The sequence below is a fragment of the Calypte anna genome, chromosome 1, assembly GCF_003957555.1.
Source record: "Calypte anna isolate BGI_N300 chromosome 1, bCalAnn1_v1.p, whole genome shotgun sequence".
Lineage (NCBI taxonomy): Eukaryota > Metazoa > Chordata > Aves > Apodiformes > Trochilidae > Calypte > Calypte anna.
This window is the reverse complement of record NC_044244.1, coordinates 110,198,597-110,220,693: the sequence shown is the minus strand read 5'-3', so window position 1 is coordinate 110,220,693 and position 22,097 is coordinate 110,198,597. Positions and strand designations below refer to the sequence as shown.

Sequence of the window (22,097 nt, the reverse complement as noted above, 5' to 3'; positions counted from 1 at the left end):
CAGTGGAGCTCAGTTTTGAAAGAGAAAGACCACACTCATCTGTAAATCAGATTTACAAGTCACTATAGCATCTATAAATAACGCAACAATTTGCAGTAATTTTTCAGAGTGCTGCTTTATTAAATGACCCTAAAAGGCAAAGGAAGTAATTTCCCTGGGATGGGTATTTTACAAGCAACCTTTATCACCTCCTGACCTGCCCTGCTCAGGGAAGTACCGTGGCTTCTTACTAGCATATAACAACACCCTGCAATGCAGGGTAATGACGACTGACGTGGAAGTTCAAAAAACAGGCACGGCCCCCCCACCCCAGCACACTTAGACTATTACAGCACCAGCAAAACCTGGGAGGGGTCCCCCCAGAGGAGCTGCGGCAGCTCCTCCCCCGGGGGCCACCTTACACCGGGAAGCCGCGGGGCCGTCCCGGGGCTCCCTTTGCTTCCCTTCCTTTCCCTCGTTTGTTGAGCAAACGTCCGTGGGGGGGAGGAGGAAGAGGGCGGGAGCAAGGGGGAACCCCGATACTCGCGTCCGGGCAGAGCACACCAGCCCTGCCCCTCTCTCACCGCCGGCGGGGCTCTTGGGCGCCGCCCCCACCCCCGGGCTGGACCCGCGGTGTCTCTCGGGTGCGGGCAGCGCCCTCCTCCCCCTCGGCGGCGGGAGGAAGGGGCCGGGCGACGCATCCACCTGGTGGCACCTGCCCCTTCCCCGCCGCTCCCCCCGCCGGGTGACTCCTCCCCGCTCGCAGCGACTGCTCCCGGTTCGGTGCGCCGCATCCCGTCCCGTCCCGGCTCCGTTCCGTTCCGGCAGGCTCAGACCCAGGTAACCGCAGCGCTTCCCACCGCCCAGCCCGGGCCCTTCGCCCATCACAGATTCTACTCTGAGGGGAGCGGAGTTACCTCCGGGCCCGGGCAGCTCCCGGTTGGCACCGGCTCCACGGGGACCCGTCCCGGCCGCTCCGAGTCGCACCTCTGACTTTTGACTTTAATTAAAAAACTTTGTTTTGGGAGGGGGTGCGGAGGGACCCCGGAGGTATCTGAATATCCCCGTCCCGCGGAGGTAGGGGGCTGCGTCCCCGTCGAGGCGGGTGGGGGTCGGTGCGGTGGCCAGCGCGGAAAGCCCCCCGGGCCCTCCCGGGGCTGGAGGCGGTGTCTGCCGAGAGCGACGAGGGGAAGCGCCGGCTGAATAAAACCGAGGGGACACGTAAGCTCGCCCCTTTCGTCGGTGATTCTGTCTGCTGTGCCCGGCTGCACCCTTTCTGCGGTCGGTTTCTCCGCCGGTGGGTGCAGCAGGAGGAAAAAGTTGCGCTTCGGAGCGGAGCGATGGGTAGGGCAAAGATGGGAGGTGAATTAATTAGCACAGGAGAGGTGAATGGGTGTCGCCGAGCGAATAGCGCGATCCGACTAAGTGTAGGAGCCGAGGTGCGGAGGTGGTCGATGCATGCCAAGGCTCTCCCACCTCCTGCTTGTAGAGGTGGAGGTTGTCCATTCCTTGCCCCTGTGATGAAGGGAGAGGAGGAGACACTTGTTTCAAGGTCAGAGAGCGAGTAGCCAGTCATATGGAGAATAAACTTGACCAGCATCTTTTTGTGGGGCCTCTTTGTTGTGTATTAAAGCCACGACTGCTGCTTTTTTTTTTTTTTTTTTGCAGAAGAGCTAATTTCTGTTTACAGTGGTCACAACTTGTGATTTTGGAAGCGTAACTTTGTTCATAGTGCGTCTTCTTGCGGGAGCCATATTGAAATTTCTTGGCCTAAGCTTTAAATGCTGAAAGCCACCCCGCTCTGCACCTCCACACAGGTGGCTTAACTGATGATGATACCTTACTTGGACCTCGAATTCCACTTCAGGTTTCTGGGTGGGTGGGTGTTGGTGAATTTAAGGGAGCATTCTCACATCATGCCTTTGTCCTAAGTAGCCTTGTTTGTCTTGAGTAAATTGACACAAATGGTTTTAGATCTTCAGAAAGAGCCGAAGGAAGCAGTCCCACCTCTGCAGGATGGTTTACATCTACAAAGGCAGTGTTAGCTGGGGGAGGAGGTGGATGTTGTGTGTGGCATAGATCAATTAAACTTGGAAGTGATCGCTGTTGTGGCTGTAACCTGCAGATATTAATATAAATGTGGACCAAGGTAAATTTTGATGTTGAAGTGGGACTTGACACGTGGTCTCCTTTCATTCTTAAAAATTACACTGGTACATAGGAAAGTCAGCCTAGAGCAAATCTATCGTGGTAGTCTAGCCTAAAATTTAAGTTAGTTAAAAGTGTGTTTCTGGATGTTGATGGCAAAATGAAGTGAAACTGTATTCTAGGAATATTTCTCTTGAAGGTGTTACTCCTGGAAATACAGGCTCTTTCTTCTGTGTCAATCAAGGGTGTGTCCATACTGAGTAGTTCCAGTATAATGATGGTGGGCTCAGTGTGTCCATGCCACTGAATCAGTACTTCTTCCATGTCCTTGATACGTGGATCCCTAAACCTGTCTCTGTCAATACAAGCTTCCCTGTGGAGTGATATCAAACCTCCTGCCAGCAGGCTTGCTTTTCTTTCTTATCTACTGTAGACCCCTTGGAAATGGTTTACAGCTCATTGGGATCTGTGGTTCAGAGGCTGAAAACAGCTGACCTGGAGAAGCATCTCCTGGTCATGACCTGGAAAGGTGATTTGTTAACATTGTGAGGTTTTTATCTTTCTGCTGAGTGTGGTACCTGCTGGTATCAATACTGTATAGCATACAGTGTATGTACCATACTGTATATTCATACAGTATTCATTTGCAACTCAAATATGGTAAACAAAGGTTTTTTCCTTGTCAGAGACTTTCGCTGATGTAGACAGAAAGTTAAATTTTACTTTGAGAAGCTGAGATTATTTGCTTCTGCCATGGAAGAAGAAGGGTAGAGGTAGAACTGGGAATGTAACCTGGGGGAAGGAAGTATCCAAATGCCAGGTTGGCTGTTGCTGCATCCTCTAACAACACCGTGATCTGTGCAGAAGAAGTGCTGTGGGCAGTGACTGCCTTGGCAGTTGTCGACCAACAGGTCCATCTTCTACCATGCCAGCAAATCTGGTTCTTCTGGGTTGTTGGACCTTTCTGTTTCAGAAATGGCTTTCTTTTTAAGGTCTTATGCCCTTGTCAACTTAGCTAGACATTGTGCTTTATGTGTGTATGTATGTGATTTACCTGTGACAGGCAGAGAAGACAAATAGATCATTATTTGTAAAATGCAGCAAATGAGCTCAGAGCTTTTTAATGCTGTGGGTTTTTTCTAATATGGAAGAAGTATTAATCTGGGTTTCCTAGTCTGGGAATACTGTTGTGAACTTTATTTGAGTTGCTGATAGTGCTGATCAAGAGCCACTTTTTTGATGCGTGTTGATAAGTAGTTCTGCAGTTTAATGATTTTTTTAGTAATTAATCTAGAATAGCTTCAAAGCTAATGCCTAGGAGATTGAAGAATGTCAGGGCTCTATTTGTGGTCACCTTTCATATAAATATTTACATAGTCTCACATAGTTCTCTGCACAATGTGTAATGTTATTGCACAGGCGTGCTGAGTAGAGCTTACTTCCACTCAGAAGGTTGGCTGAAAGTCCAGAACATCAGAAGAACCTGATTTTTATGATTTGATGTATTCAATTGTTTGTTGATTTGTCTTTGGCCTTTTCTGGAGGAGAATTTTTATCCTGTGGAGTAAATTACATTTACTTTTTTAAAAAAATCATTACAGTAAGAATTTTCAGTATTACTTCCTGATGAAATCTTGTTGATAAAATAAGATAAAAATTGTTATTTAGTTCCTTTTCATTTTTACATATAACAGATTTTTTTACATTTTTTTTTAACCTTTCTATGCTTCATTTGTTTTTCATGGTAATTTTTAGTGCTGATTGTTGAACAAGAATCTTGGCCATTTTTGTTTTCTCTTGTCTGGGTAGCAGAGGCCTGAATCCCCCAGTGTGTGAAAACACAGTGTAAATTAATCTGAAATCACGTATTTGCCTGTTTTTTCTCTTCTTGTATTTTTTTATTGCCTGTTCTCCTATTCCTCCCACCTTCATATCATGGTCATATTCTCTTTAGGTTCCACTACCAAAACTGCTAGGTAGTCATGAAACAGCTGGGAATAAAAAAACCTAAAAGCATACTTCCTTTCTAGTGACATCAAGAAAAGCCATAATTTGTTGGCTTGTCCTTTTTCAAAGTAGAGCTTTGCACTGGAATTACTCATTTGCTGTCTTAATGAATTTTGCCACTTTGTTAATTTTCATGTGCTGTATTTCTTTATCTGAATAAAGGGAACTGTGATGCTGTTAGCCAGTGCTGATGTAGCATGTTTAGATGATGTTTTGCTTCCTCCTTTTAGAAGCTAAGCTTGAATTCATAAATTTGGCTTTTAACTGTTCTGTCTTCTCCTGTTTTTGTTGTTTGCATATGGTTGCTTTTGCATAGGTCCTGTTTGTTTGTGGGTTTCTTTGGTTGCTTTTTTTTCCAGTTGTTAATACCTTTCATGGGGTTTAGCAAATGGGTAACAATGTTTGTGTTTCAGGAAATAGCATGCAATATGGTTTGAAGTAATATGTAAATGAAGAAAGTCTATTGTTGCCAATATAATTGGTTTCATTAGTCAGGATGAGTACAGAATGTTGTATTAGGGTATCTGGAGGTAATTGTGCCATTTCATTGACTTAGGCGTCCAGACATGGGAACAGCATATGGTAATCTCTATATAAAAGCTTGTGGAAGCTAATATAAATAGCAGTACTTGTGGAACTCTGTGCTTCCAAAACATGGTACTGGTCTTGATTAACAGTTACAATATGTTGTGTACTAAGGAAGTCCCATTTCTGTGTCTTGCATGAAGAACTAGGGCAGAAGCCAGCAAGTCTTGTTTCATTAATATAATAGTGGTTAAACCTTTAGGGTTTCTTTGCCTTTTGCTCCTTCTGTCATCTTTTGGGATGTGGGCTCCTGGCTCATAAAGGGCACACACCTCGTGTTGCTGTAAGGAGGCAAAAGCAGAAACTCACATTTGTCCAGCAGTAGTGAGGTGAGAGACTTAGGAGGATGCTGGAGTGAGGGCCGCTTCCACTGTGCAGCACGACCCTGTGCTTGGTGCTTTCCCAGTCCAGGGGACAGTCACTGTGGTAGGGAGGACAAGCCTCTGCAGGACTAAAGGTCTATATTCTACATTCAGAGTCTATATTCAGTTAAATAGTATGCTCTCAAATAAAGTACTCTAACGCAACTTCTCTTTAAATACAGAGAATTGATTTGTGGAATACAAAGAAAAATTAAAAAAAAAAAAATCCAAACAAACAAAAAAACCCAGCTATTTGATTAGATTTGTTTTTAGTTAATATTTACAAATTTTAATTTTTTTTGTTTGTGTTTTTTTTTTTCCATTCTGACAACTTCTCTTAAAAAAATGTCTTTCTAATCTTTAATATGACCCACAACAGAAGTTCGATTATAGCACTCCTAAGATGTGTGTGAGAGGAAGCCAAGATATTTCAAGTAAAAGCTAGGAGAAAGTACTTTTCACGGAATTTGTCAGTATACTGTGTCAGAAGTGGCTGTACGTTTTAGACTCCTATTATTGTCTATCATTAGAAACAGTAGTGTTATTTCTTTCAGAATTAGGAAACAAAACATACTCAATTTTGGACCTGCTGTGTTGCAGGAGGCCCAAATGCTGGTTCTTGCTTCATCTGTGCTGGAATAAACTAAAGTTTTTGAAATTCAAGGGCTTGACTACCTATGAATGATGGTTCCCTTTCATTATTTCTGTAAATTTTTTCCAAAGCTAGAAGGTTTAGTAAGATGACTGGGCTCCCTGAACCCTACCTATTATACCTTCAGTGTGCTGCAGGGGTGAGCACAGACAGAGTGAAGTATCTGTACACTTTACCAACTCACTTTAAAGGAGTTGTGAGATTTGTTTCTTCAGTGCCATTATAGCTCAGCATACTTCAGGAGGAATGACTGTCAGTCAGGGATGGTTGTCTGTTCCCACTCAACTCTTCTCTGCCACAGTGGGCTTTTGATACTTTTATGTGGGATCTATCCGTTTGATATGTGAGGTGAGTTAGAGGACAAAGTATTGAGATAAGACAGACCAGTCTCTTCTGGCTCTGTAGTTGTTGGGATGGGAGGTGTTTGTCAGGTCAGTTTGTTTCTCCGTGACCCATCTTCCTTATCTGTGAAGTTTTTGCAGTACCTTGGATGTATTTGTGAAACATTTTGAAGTGTGTCAATGATGCTTGTTTAAGAAAACTAGATTAAATTGTTATTGGGTGCTACACAAAAAATTTTGCCTTAAATGTTTGCAAACTAGTGAGAAGCCAGTGGTTTTCATCTAATCTGTTTTTAATATACGGGCAAGTGTGTATGCATTATACCATGGAAATCTTCATGAACTCATGGCTTCCCTGTGTTTTGTGGTGTGATAACAAAAGCCTATTATTAAAATCTGGACGGGAAATACATTAACAAGGACTACATTGAGAATGTTAGTTGAAAGTAAGCTCAAAGCATGAGATTTTGTCCCTCAGTTAATTTTAAAAACATTAAGAACAACAAAACCAAAAAGAACTTAGAGTGAGAAAGGCTGTCATCTACCAATTTGCAAAGCCTTTCAAATGGTAATGTAAAAAGTATTTGGGGTTTTTTGGGGTCATTGTACCTGTTGGCTTACCTCAGAATCACCACCTAGTATTCTTCTGTCTGCTGTCACTAAACTTACTTAATCCTTTTCCCCCTCCCTTCTTTTCACAGAACAAGGAACAAGAATACCTTCCTGTGACTGGTTACTTGTTCTCTCAAGCCTGCTCAGAGCTTCACTTCCCAACTCTGCTGTGAAGAGCTGGGTGAGAATGGATGCGACATAAGGCAGAAGTCCAGAAGCCTTAGTCACCAATCTGATGGATTTACTGTAAGTAGGAGTAAGACTTGTTTTTCACCTGTCTGCCATGCAAATAAGAGTTCAATAGTGCAAAAATGTTTGTTTTGTTTTTTTTTTGCTAGTGCTAATAAGCAAATACCAGAATCAGACTCCCTAAACTGTTATGAATTATTGGCATGCTTGAGGTACCAAGCTGCTGTTGAAATCTGCAGTGCAGTTTTGGTGAGATGACTCCTTGGTACACAGGTTCAGATACATAGCCTTAAACTTTGGGCTGTGAATTATGCTTTGTCTTCATGCAACTGCTCTTCATAGTCGTGGCTTTCAACAGGGGTCATGCAGCATTCCTGTGTGCAGGGTACTGCTCTGCAAGCTGGAGAGAGGTATTTCTCAGAGCATGGCTGAGGCACTTCCTAGGCTCTTTTCATGTAGAGTATGAAAGGATTCAGTAGATTAAATTATTTATTAAAATGATTGCTTGTGGAGGTGTGCAAGTGCCTATTTTAGAACCACAGCAGCAAACATTTTGTGTTTCTTGTGTCTTTGCTAATCTGTGGTTTTACTTAATGTTAATGTTTAACTTTAAAATAAACTCCTAGGTGCTTGAAACATTGGAGGTAGCTCCTCTCTTTTACTCTGGTTGAAAAACTGTCATATTGGTATGGCATATTGTTTCCCTGATGTGTTATTTTCCTCTGGTTTGGATGTGGCTACAGCACACAACAAAGAAAATAAGTGTAACATGGAAGAGTGAAAAAGATGTGGCTTGTAGGGCTGCTAGTTTGGCATTATTAAATGAGTTAGTTGTATTTGAATTTCCTGATGCTTTGCTCATGCTCTCATTTGTGTCATAAACCTCAGAGCGATACATGAGTAAGTGTTGAGAGAGGCAGGAGGACCTGAACTTGGTACTGACACCGTGTGGGTTGTTGCCAGGATATTCTTTAACTCTCATTCTGTCAGTGAGAGTGAGCACTAACTTAATCTTCTTGGTTTGTGTGGCGCTCGTGTTAATGAATAGTTGCCACTGTATAATCCTCAAGGTTGTGTTGAAAAGCTATTGAGATCCGATTTCATGCTGCACCTTAATTTGTACCCTCTCTTGAAATGCTTCTGTTTTTTGGCTGTTTTTTTTTTTTTAACTGCATTTGGCTTTTCTCCAAAGGAAAAAAATGCCAAGAAAGGTGGACAAAGCGTCTAGTTGTGATTGCTTTCTATTTTTCTGTTTGTTGTTTTTTTTTTTAATGTAGTTTCACACCTTACATCCGAACACTTGAATTGTTTTGGTACTTCTGACAAAGGAAGGATGGCCTCCGCTGTAGTAAGTAAACAAAATATTCCTTTTCTTTTTTTTTTTATTAGACTTTATTTCTTTACAAGTAGCAGTCTGCTGAGTGATTTCTTAGTAAACAAATCTTATAAAATGTGGAGTATTTGCTGTGCTTTCCTTTCTGCAAAAGAGGAAAAATATGCTGTCAGGCAGTTATAAGAGGCTTGACTTAAATAGCATTTCAAGTGCTCAGGTATACCTGGGAGAGATTTATGCATTTAAAGCTTATTTTGGAGGGATAGATGGGACTGCCTTCTAACTAGTTCTCAAAACTCTTCCAGGGTAAGAATTCCACAGTCTATTGTAGAGTAGTGCATTTCAGAAATAGCTGAGGTGTAACTGGTGTTATCAGAGAGCAAAATGTGATAGAAAACATTCATCCTGGACAATTGCACATGCAAAGGCTGTTGCTTGTCAGCATTTTTTTAAATTTTTTTTTAAAAACTATCCTTGCTGGTTATTTCTGACCGGTCAGATATTCCAGTGCAATGGTTTGTGTGGCCAGCTGGAGGGCTAGGCACAAAATTCTTTCTTAGGTTGAGTCACTTTGGATCAGGAAACTGATCTATTCCTATGCGTTCCAGCCTTGCTCTCTGTTACTTTTGTTGTTCAGAATGCAAGGTATTGGGCATGTACTGTAAATCTTTCCCCACGTCAGTTGGAGTCTCCAGTATGTGTATGTATTCATGGTGAATTTCTGCAGTGGTAAAATTATTTGGCAAGGTTCTGAATGTAAATGGCAACCTGACACTTATTTTGTCTTCTTGGCATTCTTGCCTTTTGTTTTTAATTTTTCTCCTGTTCCTTTCCCTTCACATTATCATTTAGGGTTCACCGCCATACTATGAAAATCAGGGCTTTCAGCCTGAAAACATCTATTCTGCCAGGCAGCCAGTAGGTGCTAACCCATATCCACAGTACTTCTCAACCAATGTTCCTCCATCAGTGCCAAGCTATGTCCCAAGGGTTGCTACCTATCAGTCAACTAGGCCAGTGGCATCTTCATCTGAGGGAGCATGTGCATCAAGTAAGTTCAGTAGGGATTTGTTTCAATTTTAGACTTAATGTCTTGCAAAGTACAAAACAAATAAAAGGGATTTGCCTTTCTAGCTCCTCTGTTGAAGGAGCTACCTCTAGGTGAATGAAGAAGTAATAGCTGGCTGGGATGTCATTTTAATTGGACAAGAACCTGGGCGATTTGGAGGAAGGGTGGTGGAATGGAGAAAAGTCTGGCAAATAATGTTTTTTTTAATTTCAAAGAAATAGTGTTGGTGGCTGGAAATTACCTTATTTTTGAACTTAATTTTTTTTCTCTTTTTTACTTCAGGTGTAAGGAAAATCATAATAATTATCCTAACCATTTTACTAGTAGTCTGTTGTGCAATCGCAGCTTTCTTCGTCTGGTATTTTGGTAAGATTTCTTTTGTGTTCTGAAAGAAAAGATGTATTAAACTTTTAAAGTTTGGAATACACTCTCTGACATTCCATTTTATACTAAAGTAAGGAGAGGAAAGTCTTTGTTAACAATCTCCTAAGAGATAAACTAATGTTGCTACATGATGGCTCTGTTTCAGTTGTTTTTCTTCTTTCTTTTTAATACACAATGCTGCATTGCTTTCCTTTCCCCTCATCAAGTAAGTTTTTGATATTAAGTGGTGTCATCAGCCTTTTGATTCTTCAGAAGCAGATTATTCAGGGGACTTTTCTGGAAATGTCTAATCCATCTAGCAGAATATGGTGCAGTGTGACTGTACAGAGCAGTAACTTTTAGTAAAGAGTAGTTTGACCTCTTGCAAGGGTTTTTGCACTGAGCTGTCATGTGGCTGTGTGTGAACAACACATTCTGTGGTGTGTTTCATTAGGGCAATCACCGCTCTTCAGTGAAGGGAAACTGTGTTCTAAATTCTAACTTTGGTTAAGGAGGGAGATTGCAGTTTAGGTATACAAAATTATTTCAAAGACTAAAAATGGCCAAGATACACTGTTGTTTTTTTTGGTTTTGCTTAAATGGGATTTTTCTTGGACCAGAAGTAGTTCATGCCCATCTGTTTGTTTCTGTGAGGCTTTTGCTTTCAAAATGTCTAAATGTTTTGTGAGCCCAGCCTGCCTATACTACAGGTGATATATTTGCCATGGAAGTCATCCCCAGCCTGGGTGAGTGAGCTCGAAAGCTGGACTAGAGCAATTCTGTTTGGCTTAGGTGAAGTTTGTCTTGTGCTGTCATAACTTCCCTTTCAATGAAAGCCACTTTTCAAATGGAACTCAAAATAACTTGCTGTGTTTTTAGGACCCTCTCCTCTCTGTTCTGCACATCAGAAGAAGGGAAGAGAGAAGGGAGTTAATTTAAAAACTAATAGGATGTCAGTTTGTGTTCTTAGCTTTGGTATTGATTTTTTTTTTTTACTCATTTTGATTTACACAGAGTGAATGTAATCTTATTTTAAATAGCAGCAAAAGCAAAAGTATGTAACTGGAATAATTGTTTTTTTCCTCCTTTGCTGTTTATAAGTGTTATGCTTTGTCAGTGAAAAGCTGACTCCTTGTAGACAACTTGACGGTGTTTGCTAATTCAGGGGAGGCAGTGGACAAAATCCAATCAGCTGCACCAGTGACTTAATCTGACACCCAATGTAAAGGACAGAGCAGTAAATCTTCTGCTGTGTCAGCCGAGGTCTCTTCCCATCTCTGAGTCTAAGACCTCTTTCTCATGTTTTGCCCTACTGAAGTGGAGTACTCTTTAAGGTGAAAGCTGGCTAAGCTGTATTCCTTTCTCCCAGCAGTAGAGAATCGTTGTCTTGGCTCCTTAATAGAGTGTGGATCTTCAGGAGTGTGCATACCACCCTCGCAGTGGTGCGATGGAGTCAGCAACTGCCCCAACGGGGAGGATGAAACCCGATGTGGTGAGTACTGGTGGCAGTCAGGGAGGGGGAATCCTCAGCCAATGACAAGAGTTTTGGAGCAAATTGCTTTGTCTGAAGCTTATCTAAGTTACAGTAAGGCCTAAGTTACAGTAGAGCCCAAGTGGTGTGTCTAAAATGGATTTTTAAGCACTTTGAAACCTATCTCTGGCTATTTGGTTTGTTTCCAGCCTGGCTGAAAAGCTGAAGCAAAAGGACTGCCTCAGGGGTTTGAGCTGGCTTATTGTTGAATTGGGTTTTTTTATGTACTTGTTTTGAATGTTACCATTTTATCTGAATGGGGTTCGTGCAAATCGGGATGTAATATTGTCTCTGGAGTGAACAATCATCCTCAACTTCTAGCAGAACTTCATGAGATAACATGAATCAGGTGGTTTTCAGTCAGGCTGGTCTTTTTTTCACCTCTTTTGCATTCTTCATTCTCCCAGTAATGCTTCAAGTACTTCATAACTCCTTTGTGTACAAAAGCCTGGTCTGATTAGAGTTTTTCAGCTGAAAAGATGCCAAGGGAAGCTTTAGTTCAGAGATGAAGGTTTAAGGTTGGAAACACCATTTTTGTCCATTCCAGAAGTGTGGCATCTTCTTTCTAACACTTGTATTGTGCCATTGCCATTCTGAAAGAATCCAGCCATGCTCTTAGTCTCTCTCTTTGAATTTTTATTCTGCACGTATCTCATGCAGGGTTAGCACTTACTGGCATATGCTCTAAAGCTGTTCCTCTCCATTTAGCTGAATAATGGGATTTTTGAGAATCTTGTTCAATCTGTTTTTTTTTTTCACTTGAACTGTTTTATATTAAATTCTTGGGCAAGTAAATACACGAAGGGGCATGGAATGTCAACGTTAATTGCTCATTGTTACACTCTTGCTCTACAAGCACTTCTCTGAAGAAATTTGGTGTATTAAGATACACGATATTTCACAATAGATCATATTTTCTTTATATAAAATATACTATATGTTAATAAACATACGGTTGTACAGATAAAAAATAAGACTGGCTCTTGCAGTCTTTCATAGTGGTAGAATGTGAAAGAGTTTTTCAGCATAAAAGATAAAATGTAAAGATGAACAGTATCTTGTACACTTGCATTTTTAAACTGGTATTGTTTTTAAACTGCCTTACCACAAAGATGCAAGTAATTGTGGTATTTCTATCTTCTTGATATTTCTTGTAAAATACTTGGTATTTGAGAAAAAGGCAGCAGTAAATTAACACAAGCAAGTATTATGGGTAACAGTACTTTTAAGTAGGGAAAGAGCAGTAATATAGAGTGTGGTGTTCTTTGTTTCTTTTTATTTTTTCCTTCTTCCCTTTCTGACAGTTAGACTTTTTGGACCAAACTTTATCCTGGAAGTTTATTCACCCGTCAGCAAAACCTGGTATCCTGTTTGTCAAGATGGCTGGAATGATGATCATGGGAAGACAGCCTGTACAGACATGGGCTACAGTGTGTAAGTCTAATTTGCATCAGCCTTTGCACATACAAATAGAAGCTATTTTCCCTCTTGTTGTTTTTAACACTGCATATCTGAAATGAAAAGCAACTGTGTGAATCCAGGTGGGTCTGATTTTAACAATGGTGGCAGTTGCAGAATGAAAATGAAATATTGCTTCAGCAAGTAACAGGGTCAGGCACACATGCAGGAGCAGCTCAGTGGGGTCACTTGTATCCACTACATTCACTTCCATTCAGATCACTGTAATTGCTCAGTAACATCCAATCTGACTTAACCTGTCAGATTACATTGGAAAGCATTACATGGAAAGCCTTGATCTACTGAGGACACATCACCAGGTCATGTGGAAGATGGACATAAGCATTTGGGGGCCTTAGTGCTGCCTATGTTTTCTTCATGTAATGTTGTACCCTAATTCTTCTGTGATTGAAATACGTGACGTTGGCTCTCTTGACGTGGTTGGCAAATACTGTCTTCTGTTGCATGTTAGGTAGTGAATTTGTTGCCCAAGCAGGCAGAACTTTTACCCATTCTGTCCTGACACTCTGAATTCAGATTTCTTAACCAACAGTGACTCCCCAGTAGTTCCAACTCCTTTTAGACAGCCCAGCAGCAATTACAAAGAGCTGCTTCTCAGACAGAAAGCCTGACAGAACAGCAGCACTTTCTGCCCCTCTGGTTGTCCCACAGAAGCATGGCTCTCATGACTTACTGGACCTAAACTTTGCTCTGCTGTGTAAATATACTGGCAAAGACATCTCTTCATTTTGACCTGTTTGATGACGCTGAACATTTCTATATGTATATTAGGTAAAAATATTATTTCAGTCTCGTAGCTGTTTGATGTGCAATGGAGCTTGACAGATGTTTAAAGAATTTGAGTCTCTGGCACTGTACTACATGACTGAGGTTCTGTGTTTAATTAAAAAAAATATTCTTGTTAGAAGCTCTAACTTGGAATAGTTTATTGTTACTTGTTTGAAAACTGAAACCAGTGGGTTTCATAATGGACTTTCTGTTTTGCAGAAATACATATTTCTATAGTCAAGGAGTAGAACCTGAAGGCAGCTTTAAAACCTACATGAAGCTGAACACAAGTGCTGGGAATATAGACTTGTACAAAAAGCTTTATAGCAGGTATTTTCATTTAATACAGACTTTTTAAAATCTTTTTTGGGCCTTTTTAGCTCTTGTAAGAGGTGTAGCTTCTGCCTGTAGCATAATGCATGCATATCTTTCAGTAGGGATTGCTGGAGGGAAAGACTTTGTTTTTTACCTGCAGCAACTGCTCTCCCTTCTGTCATTTTTCTGTCCTCCCTCTTATCTTTTTTAAAAGATGTCCCATCCTGCTCCCTCCATGATGTCTAGAAGGTTTCCATGCCAAAAATACTTTTATGAGGCTCTGACAATAAGTAGGATTTTCTGTGGTGACAGTAGCTACTAGCTGTAACACATTCACAGCAGCTGTTTTTTTTTTCAGTCATATGGATACACAGCATGCAAAATGGACCTTTCACTGTGAAAGTGTATTTTTTATTCTCATTAAACAACTCTAGTGTCTGGTTTCTAAACCTGTGGACTGCTGTGCCTGCAAAGTTCCTGTAGCTCCCTTATTAAGATTCTTCTACAACTACTTCATAAATCAGTTCACCTTTTTCTCATGCTGTTCTTCATCGTGCTCCTCAATAGGCTGACAGACCTTTTGTACAACTGCTGCCTTCCTCTTGAGAGTTTTGGTGAATACAAGAAGTGGTGGAAGACAGATGGTTGCTGGTAGGGTAGCTGGACAGAGTGAAGAAAGGAGGAAAAACCTCAGCAGGAAGATGAGAGTGAAGGCAGGGCATGTAGCTGGGAAGGGTAGGAAGCAGCTGGAGGGTGAGCTTTGTCCTTCACCATTTGCTTCACCTTGTACCTAAACTCCTGTTTGTGTTTTTATTTCTCTTGCAGTGATTCCTGTGCATCGGGAAATGTGGTTTCTCTGCGTTGTATAGGTCAGTGACTGTTTCTCAGACTGCTGCTTTGAAATTCTCTGTCCGGGGAATCCGTTTGAATCTGCAGAAATAAATGCCATCTTTCCGTGGGCAGATGATGTAACTCTGGTTCCCAGGTTTCAAACAGTGCAGTTTAAGGAGCAAGGTGGGAGAGATGGCAAGGCATTGGCTTTTGTCTTTGCTGCCACCTGTTCCTTTAAATGACTTGCCTGTGGTGAAGCTCAGTATCCCTCACCCAGCAGGCATGGTGGGACATCTGTGGCTCATCTTGGCCAACAGTGAGTGGTGTAATCCTGATGGTGATGGCTCTCATGAGGCAGCTTCTGGCTGTTGTTTAGTTGCACAACATGAAGGTTTTTGTGTGGCTTGCCACAGGTGCTTGAATACCACACTCAGAGGTTTGTGGGGAATTCAGGGTGGCAGCAGCTACCAATTATTCACCTTGATCTCTGCAATGTGAAAAGGGGTCTGGGCTATGGGAGATTTGGGATCTTGGCACCAAGGGCAGGGGCCTGAGCTGCAGCGTCTTGAACGGCAGCAGTGCAGAGGTCAGACTTGATCCTCCCTCCCTTCACCTAGTAAAGCCTGAACTGCAGAAGACATCTTTCCAGGCCTGCTTGTTCTTTGACTAACACCCCTTTCTGTGTAACTGACTCCTTAGATTGTGGCCTGTCCACTAAAAGCGTGAACATAATGAACAGAATTGTGGGTGGCAATGGGGCAGCGCTGGGGCAGTGGCCGTGGCAGGTCAGCCTCCATGTGCAGGGCACCCACGTCTGTGGGGGCTCCATCATCACCCACGAGTGGATTGTGACAGCAGCACACTGCGTGGAAGGGTGAGTCTTCCTCCTCCCTTTTCTCATCTGCTGAATGGCAATTTTTCTTGCTTCAGGCCGAAAGTCACAAATTTACTTAAGCAGTCTAGCAACTTTCAGCTGAATTAAATACCATTGCTTCCCTTCACCCATCCCTTGCATGCAGGTGCTATGTACAGTATTTTGTCTAGGTAGCAGTATGATTTTTACGTATAGTGGTAAAATATGTTCTGGAGGAGGCTGGCTGCAGATCTGTCTACTTAAAACAGGAAGAAAATCTTTCCTCGTTAATATTAAATTGGGTTTTGGGAGAGATATTCTGTTTAAGGGGTAAACTCAAGGCATCAAACTTAATGACAGAGAATACAATGTTTTTATGAATATATTGAATCACTCTGTGAGGAAAAAGAAAAAGGGGAAAAAAGAAAAAGGGGAAAAAGAAACAAAAACCCCAAACCCTCAAGGGTCACGCAGCTGTAGATAGGATTAATTTAAGGTTGCCTGCATCATTATTTCCTCTTCATGTCCCACAGAGCAGTGAAGTCCAAGTCAGTATTAAATGTAGATTTATAACTATCCAAGGAGCACTTTGCATCGGTAGAGACAAGGAAAATAGCTGGTATTTTGTCCATTTTTAACCTATCAAGGAGAGTTGAGGGTGTTGTGGTACCTTCTGTATGGTGGCAGAATATGTTTAAAAGCTATCTGGCTGTTGGAAAACCCACGAAGGAAAAACATTTTAATTGTTGGTTGGCTGGATCACAATTTGAGGCTAAGGTAAAAAAAAAAAGGCTTTGTCCTTAACCTTGAGAAAGGAATGCAAGTGTTTATTTTGATGTGGTGATCTTATCCCCTTATCCCTTGCTTCCTCCTTCTTTGACCTCTGTAGTATGGAAAAGCATCAGGAATGGCAACCAAGATGTACCTGACACAAAACTGGTTTTCACTTTTTTTTAGTTGTGTTTTTTTTTGAGTGGGGATGACTTGCATTACTGCCTTGGCAGTTCTTTCTCATGGAGGGAGTTTTAACACTTCTGGGAAGTTTTCTGTTGAGCATTTCTAAACTGTGCTGGAGTAGAAGAGACTGCTTAAATTACATCTAGAGAGTTCACTTAGCATTTAAAAAAACCTAAACAAACAAAACACTACAACTTAAAACCAAGCAAAAAAACCCCAAAACAAAACAAAAAAAACCCAAAAGGAAACAACCGACCAAAACCTGGCATTTTAAAGACGGTGAAATTCGTTTGCTGGATGATGTTCTTGCTAATTCCAGTTTCTGCTGCCTTGTGTGCTTTGGACAGTACATGTGAGTGATACCACTGACATGTGAGACCCCAGAAATAACTGCTTGATCCCTCAGCCATGGAAATCAAAAGACTTCAGTGTTGCAGTCTTGGACTATAATTTGCTGTGCTGAGTGACTAAGGGGATAGGCAGTGATACTTAACCCATTTCAAAGATTTTTTTTTGTATGTTTGTGAAATTAAGAGTCAAATTTTCCTGCAGGTGTATGTCTTGCAATCTTATTTACCTGTTCTTCAGAAGTGGTGTCCAAATGCATGTGCATTCGTGGTTGCACATGCATTTGACTATTTCTGAAGACAATATTTTGAAGATCATAATCTGTGACTTGTAACCCGAATACCACTCATGGCAGTGAAGCAAACCTTCTGACCTTTCTTCTTCCTGTAGACGATTTTCTGACCCACACAGCTGGAGGGTTTATGCTGGAATTCTGAATCAGAATGAGATGCTATTAAGAAATGGATACAGAGTGCAACAGATCATTTCCCATCCAGATTATGATACAGATTCTAAAGACAACGATGTTGCCCTTATGAAATTAGAGAGACAATTGGTTTTTAGTGGTACGTATTCTACTCTTCTTAATGCAAAAATCCATTGGCAATGAGTTAATCTGTTAAAGTTTATGAGTTTCAGAAAGAAATCCTTATAGATACTTATGGAAAGAACACAAAATGTGGGTATAGCTTAGAGACAGAACTGGGGTAGAGGGAGAGGCAGAGGGCACAGCCTCTGATTTCCTAAGTAGGATTTTAAAAAATCTAGTACATGGCAAAGGTGTTTGGGCTCATCTAAGTAATGTACTTTTACCCTTGAATGCTGCATTGTTCTAAAGTATTGCCACTCATATGTGCAAGCTCAAGATGTAGTGGTTTACACCTTAAACCAAGTTACAGTCAAATAATTGGGAAAAAACCCTCAAAACTAAATATTACAAGAAGTTCCTTTCTTAAAAGTAGTTGTAGGTTGTTTGTAAGCAAGCAGTAAAAACAGAGGACAAACATTTATGTAAACTTGAACTGCTTTTTGTGTATCAGGTCCTTTGTATTTCAGTGCATCAATTACTAGAAATAATCTGGAGGAGCTCTGCTGCTGCTGAAAGCAGGGAGGTTGTCTTTTTACCAGGTTTTTGTGTTTCACTCTTCTTCTGTATAGCCATTGGATCCTGCTTGCATTGTGTTTATTTACAGCAGGGTTTTGCAGAGAGGTTGCCTGTAGTTTTCCTTCTTTGTCCTCTGCTGATCAGCAGAGATGGTGTTAATTGTTCTAATTAGCCTGATGAATTGACCTGAAACCTTTAACTGTGCCTTTTCCTCACTTGGAGAAAATTAGGTAGCCACCTGGGAAAAGGCAGCTGGCAAGCTTTCTGCTGTTGCCTACATTGCACAGTATGGCTTAGCTGAAAGGAAGGTAGAGTAGTAAGAAAATGCATGATGTAGTATGTATTTAAGGGTGGATATGCACGTTTTATGTGCATTTATTTTGAATTATATCTGGACATCTGGTATTTAAGATGTCACTGTCTTTATTTTGCAGATGCCATACGGCCGATTTGTCTGCCTAATCCAGGAATGATGTTCCAGCCTAATCAGCAGTGTTGGATATCTGGGTGGGGAGCAGAGTACCAAGGAGGTAAAGAGTGACTCTGGAATATTTTGGTTTTCCACCTCTGTGGTCTCCAAATAACTGTTGCCTGGGCTGATTGGGCATTTTGAGCCAGAACTGTTGATACATCATTTTTTTCCACATATTTTACAGCCCCCAGGATTTACAAAGGGTATCCTGTCTCCAAACAATTTGTGTTATGTTGCATTTGGCAGACTGCAGAGGAGCCTCAAATCAGAACTGGCAACCATAAATGCTCATGCTGAAAACAAATCTCCCTGCTAGCAGGGCCATCTCTACTGTAACAAGGGTACCTGTGTGCCAAGCCAGTTCTCTGGGGACATGGAGAAGGGCAGGACCCTGTCCTTTTCACCACCTGAAGCTAAAATAGCATGATGCAAGTGAAACTGTAAGAAGTGAAAAGGAAAGGGAGGAAAGGTTTCCTATCATAGAATCATAGAATGGTTTGGTTTGGAAGGTGCCTTTAAAAGTCCTCTGGTCAAATGCCTCTGCAATGAGCAGGGATATCTTCAACTAGATCAGGTTGCTCAGAGCCCCATCTAACTTAGCCTTGAATGTTTTCAGGGATGGGGCTTTTAAAGCCAGCTTAAAGCCATTACCCCTTGTCTTGTCACTACACGACCTTGTAAAAAGTCCCCGCCTGGCTTTGCTGTAGGGACCCTTCAGATACTGGAAAGCTACAATGAGGTTTCTCTGGAGTCTTCTCCAGGCTGAACTCTCTCAGCCTTTCTTCACAGTAGAGGTGTTCCACCCCTCTGACCACTTTTGTGTCCCTTTCAGTATGAGAAGGTACTTAGTGGGGAGGAAGGTATTGGGGAAGCTGGACCCCAAAGATGGAAACTGCTTGTAGCTTGTGCTGAATCATGAAACTAGGAAAACTCCTCTTTGCCTCTTGCAGACTTCATGTGCTTTTAGTAGCCCTGTAGATAAGGTGGTTGGTTTGGAACTGGAGTAGGCAGGTGGATGCCATGTTCTCTTGCTTTTACTGTACACTGGCAGCAAAGCTGGGTAAGTCATTGACAGCTTGGAAGGGAGTTTTTTGTGACTGTTGTTTCTCTGGGGTGGACCATGCACCTGAAGTGTTGATCCTAATGTTCCTACTAAGTTTATTACACCTTGAATAGTGCTGGCTGCTGGTGTTTGTAATAGCGACATAATCTGATGCTTGTTCTAATATTTGTCTTTGTGTGTTTCAATTTTAGGTAAAACATCAAATAACTTGAATTATGCCATGGTGCCCTTAATAGAACGTTCTAGCTGTAATTCTGTCTATAGCTATAATGGCATGATTTTGCCTACAATGATCTGTGCTGGATATCTAGTGGGAGGAATTGATTCCTGTCAGGTAATTACTCATAATTAACACCGAATTATTTTTGTGGTTTTACTAGTAGGCTGTGTGGGGTTTTTGGTGTTTTTTTTTGTTTTGTTTTAAATAATCTATTGAACCAGTTCCTACGAAAAAAAAAGAAAAAAACCAAAACAAAAAGTAATGTTTTGGGTTGGCTTCTAGTTCCTTTTTTGATGCATCCCTTTAAAAGAGAGAGCTTTTGTTTCAACTTCTGAGTTGCTGCCACAGTTCTGGCTAAATACCGGAGCAGGGTGAGGCAGTCTTTTTTTTTTTTTTTTTTTTTCCTTCAAGGATGTTGTGTTATCTGGTACTTGAAAATGAGTGATTTATTATGGCCATACTTTAGCATTATGGTTGTGCACAAGCAAGTCAGTAATGCCTGTTTCATTGAGTGCTTTGTTCAAGCAATTTTCATCCTTATTGCAGTCATCTTCTAATACTGTAATTGCTACAATATTTTGTTTTAGTGATTGCCTTGGAAAGGTGATTAGCTTTTCTTTAAACTTAATCTGTAATCCTGAAGTGAAATGGATTGTGTCTTCTCTGGAGGCCAGGTACCTAGTAATAAACTTTTCTTTTATTATTTGCAGGGTGACAGTGGAGGTCCACTAGTAACCAACAAAAACTCCATATGGTGGCTGGTTGGAGATACCAGCTGGGGAACTGGCTGTGCTAGTCCCAATAGACCTGGGGTGTATGGGAATATGACTGTGTTTACAGACTGGATTTATAAAAATATGCAGGTAAAATATTTTTGTTTTTTAAATAACTTTAAATGTTCCACATCCTGAAACTTGATTTAGTTTATAAAAATAAATAAATGTGACATGTCTGCTAATGAAGCTATACGGTTGAGAGGCAACCAAATAATTGAAAAGATTGTCAGCAGAACTTGAACCTTTGTTTTTTTGTTTTGTTTTTTAAACAGGCAAACAAATGACAATGCTCTCTGTCCTTGCTGATCGATATTTCTGAGAACAAGAAGAAATGAAGCCATGGGTGCCTGGGATATTTATTCACCTTGCAAATGATTTTTTTTTTCTCTTTAAATTCTCTTTTTAAAAATAATATGAAGGATTGCACACTCGGTTCTGTGCTGGCTACAGTGACTGATCTTAATCAGTGAAGGATTATCACAATGAGCACCTTTCTTCTTCTTGTGGTGCCTGGCAGAAAAGTCATTCTGTCAACTGCTTGCTGAAATGTCTCCCTTTAGCTGAGTAACTTTCACTTGATAATAGGGTACAGGCTTATAATTGCAATTTTAATCACAATTTAATTTAAGATTTTCATAGCAGGATGCTGAAACAGTTGGTTTAGTAGTGTTTTAAAGTAAATGTTAACTAATGTGAACTGTTGAATCTCTGAGCTGCTGGTTGGCAATTAAATTAAAAAGCAATTAATGTTTTGTAGTAAATATGAAGGGAAGTTTTCATGCACTATGGTAGAAGCACAGGAAAAAAAATGCAACATCGTGACTGTCTATTCAGGTAGTTAAAAATCCTCAGGATCTCTACACAGCAGTCATCAGTCAGACTGTTCAAAGTAAGACTGGTCTGACTGTCTCAGTAATTCAAAGTGCTGTTCTGCCTTAAGCTGCTCGGAATCCAAAAAGGACAATCCAGATCCTGCCATCTCTTCTCTCCATGTGGACTAGAGAGGGGGATGCTCCAGAGCTGTGGTGAGTTAGGTTTCAGGGTGGCCAGATGCCTGGCTGTGCCCAGCAAGGTTGACTCTTGGACTCTGCCTGCTGCAAGGTTTTTTCAGTGAGGCTGTGGATGTTTTATACAAAGAAACTCAAATCTGTGTTTCTGCCTAACCAGATGAACTACCTCATTTATTAAATTTGGCTTTTAATACCTTAGAGCTGTCCTTTATGAATCTGCATGTATGTTTTTAGCAGAATGTTATTAATACCAGAATGCCACTTCAACTAGCGTTTTGAAAGTAATTTATAATCATAGTACAGAGGATCAAAAAGCCATACCAAGTCACTTTTGTTAAGGAGGAAAAATCTTTTGAATAAAATGACTCTACTAGTCTTGTTTTCTCCTTTGGTACTGAAATGCAACTATCTTGCATGTAAACACTGCACCAAATAAATATTTTTTTTTTTTTTAAAATTGTTTTCCTTTGTAGTGGTTGATATCTGTTTGCTTGTCTTCTTTTGGAAGTAGTTATTGAATTCAGTGTCTGAAGTACTCCAAGAATCTGATTTTTAAAAAAGCAAACACAAAGCATAGCAAAAGAAAAACAACACAGGAGAGTAGCCACAGGAGATTGTTGTAATTGCAATACTTAATGTCAAAGGAACCCAGAGAAGGAGAGCTGGTTATCCCAGGAATGTTGGATGCCTTTAGTGGCTGGGTCTGATGAAATCACTCTGACTTGTGAA

The 22,097-nt window shown here is 41.0% G+C and overlaps 1 protein-coding gene across 2 annotated transcripts; it reads left to right on the top strand.

Moving 5' to 3' along the window:
* Positions 1-621: 621 nt before the first annotated feature.
* On the top strand, positions 622-21,792 carry TMPRSS2 (transmembrane serine protease 2). 2 transcript variants are annotated; one of them, XM_030469384.1, is made up of 15 exons: positions 622-819; positions 6,776-6,932; positions 8,153-8,223; positions 9,061-9,259; positions 9,560-9,643; positions 11,013-11,132; positions 12,476-12,605; positions 13,638-13,748; positions 14,559-14,602; positions 15,264-15,438; positions 17,113-17,288; positions 18,262-18,357; positions 19,554-19,696; positions 20,293-20,445; positions 20,631-21,792. In XM_030469384.1, the coding sequence occupies exons 3-15, from the start codon at positions 8,209-8,211 to the stop codon at positions 20,640-20,642; spliced, it is 1,458 nt and encodes a 485-aa protein (XP_030325244.1). In that variant the 5' UTR covers positions 622-819; positions 6,776-6,932; positions 8,153-8,208; the 3' UTR covers positions 20,643-21,792. The 2 variants fall into 2 exon arrangements, with proteins under 2 accessions (XP_030325244.1, XP_030325243.1); XM_030469383.1 differs by having other exon boundaries at positions 11,010-11,132.
* Positions 21,793-22,097: the final 305 nt, after the last annotated feature.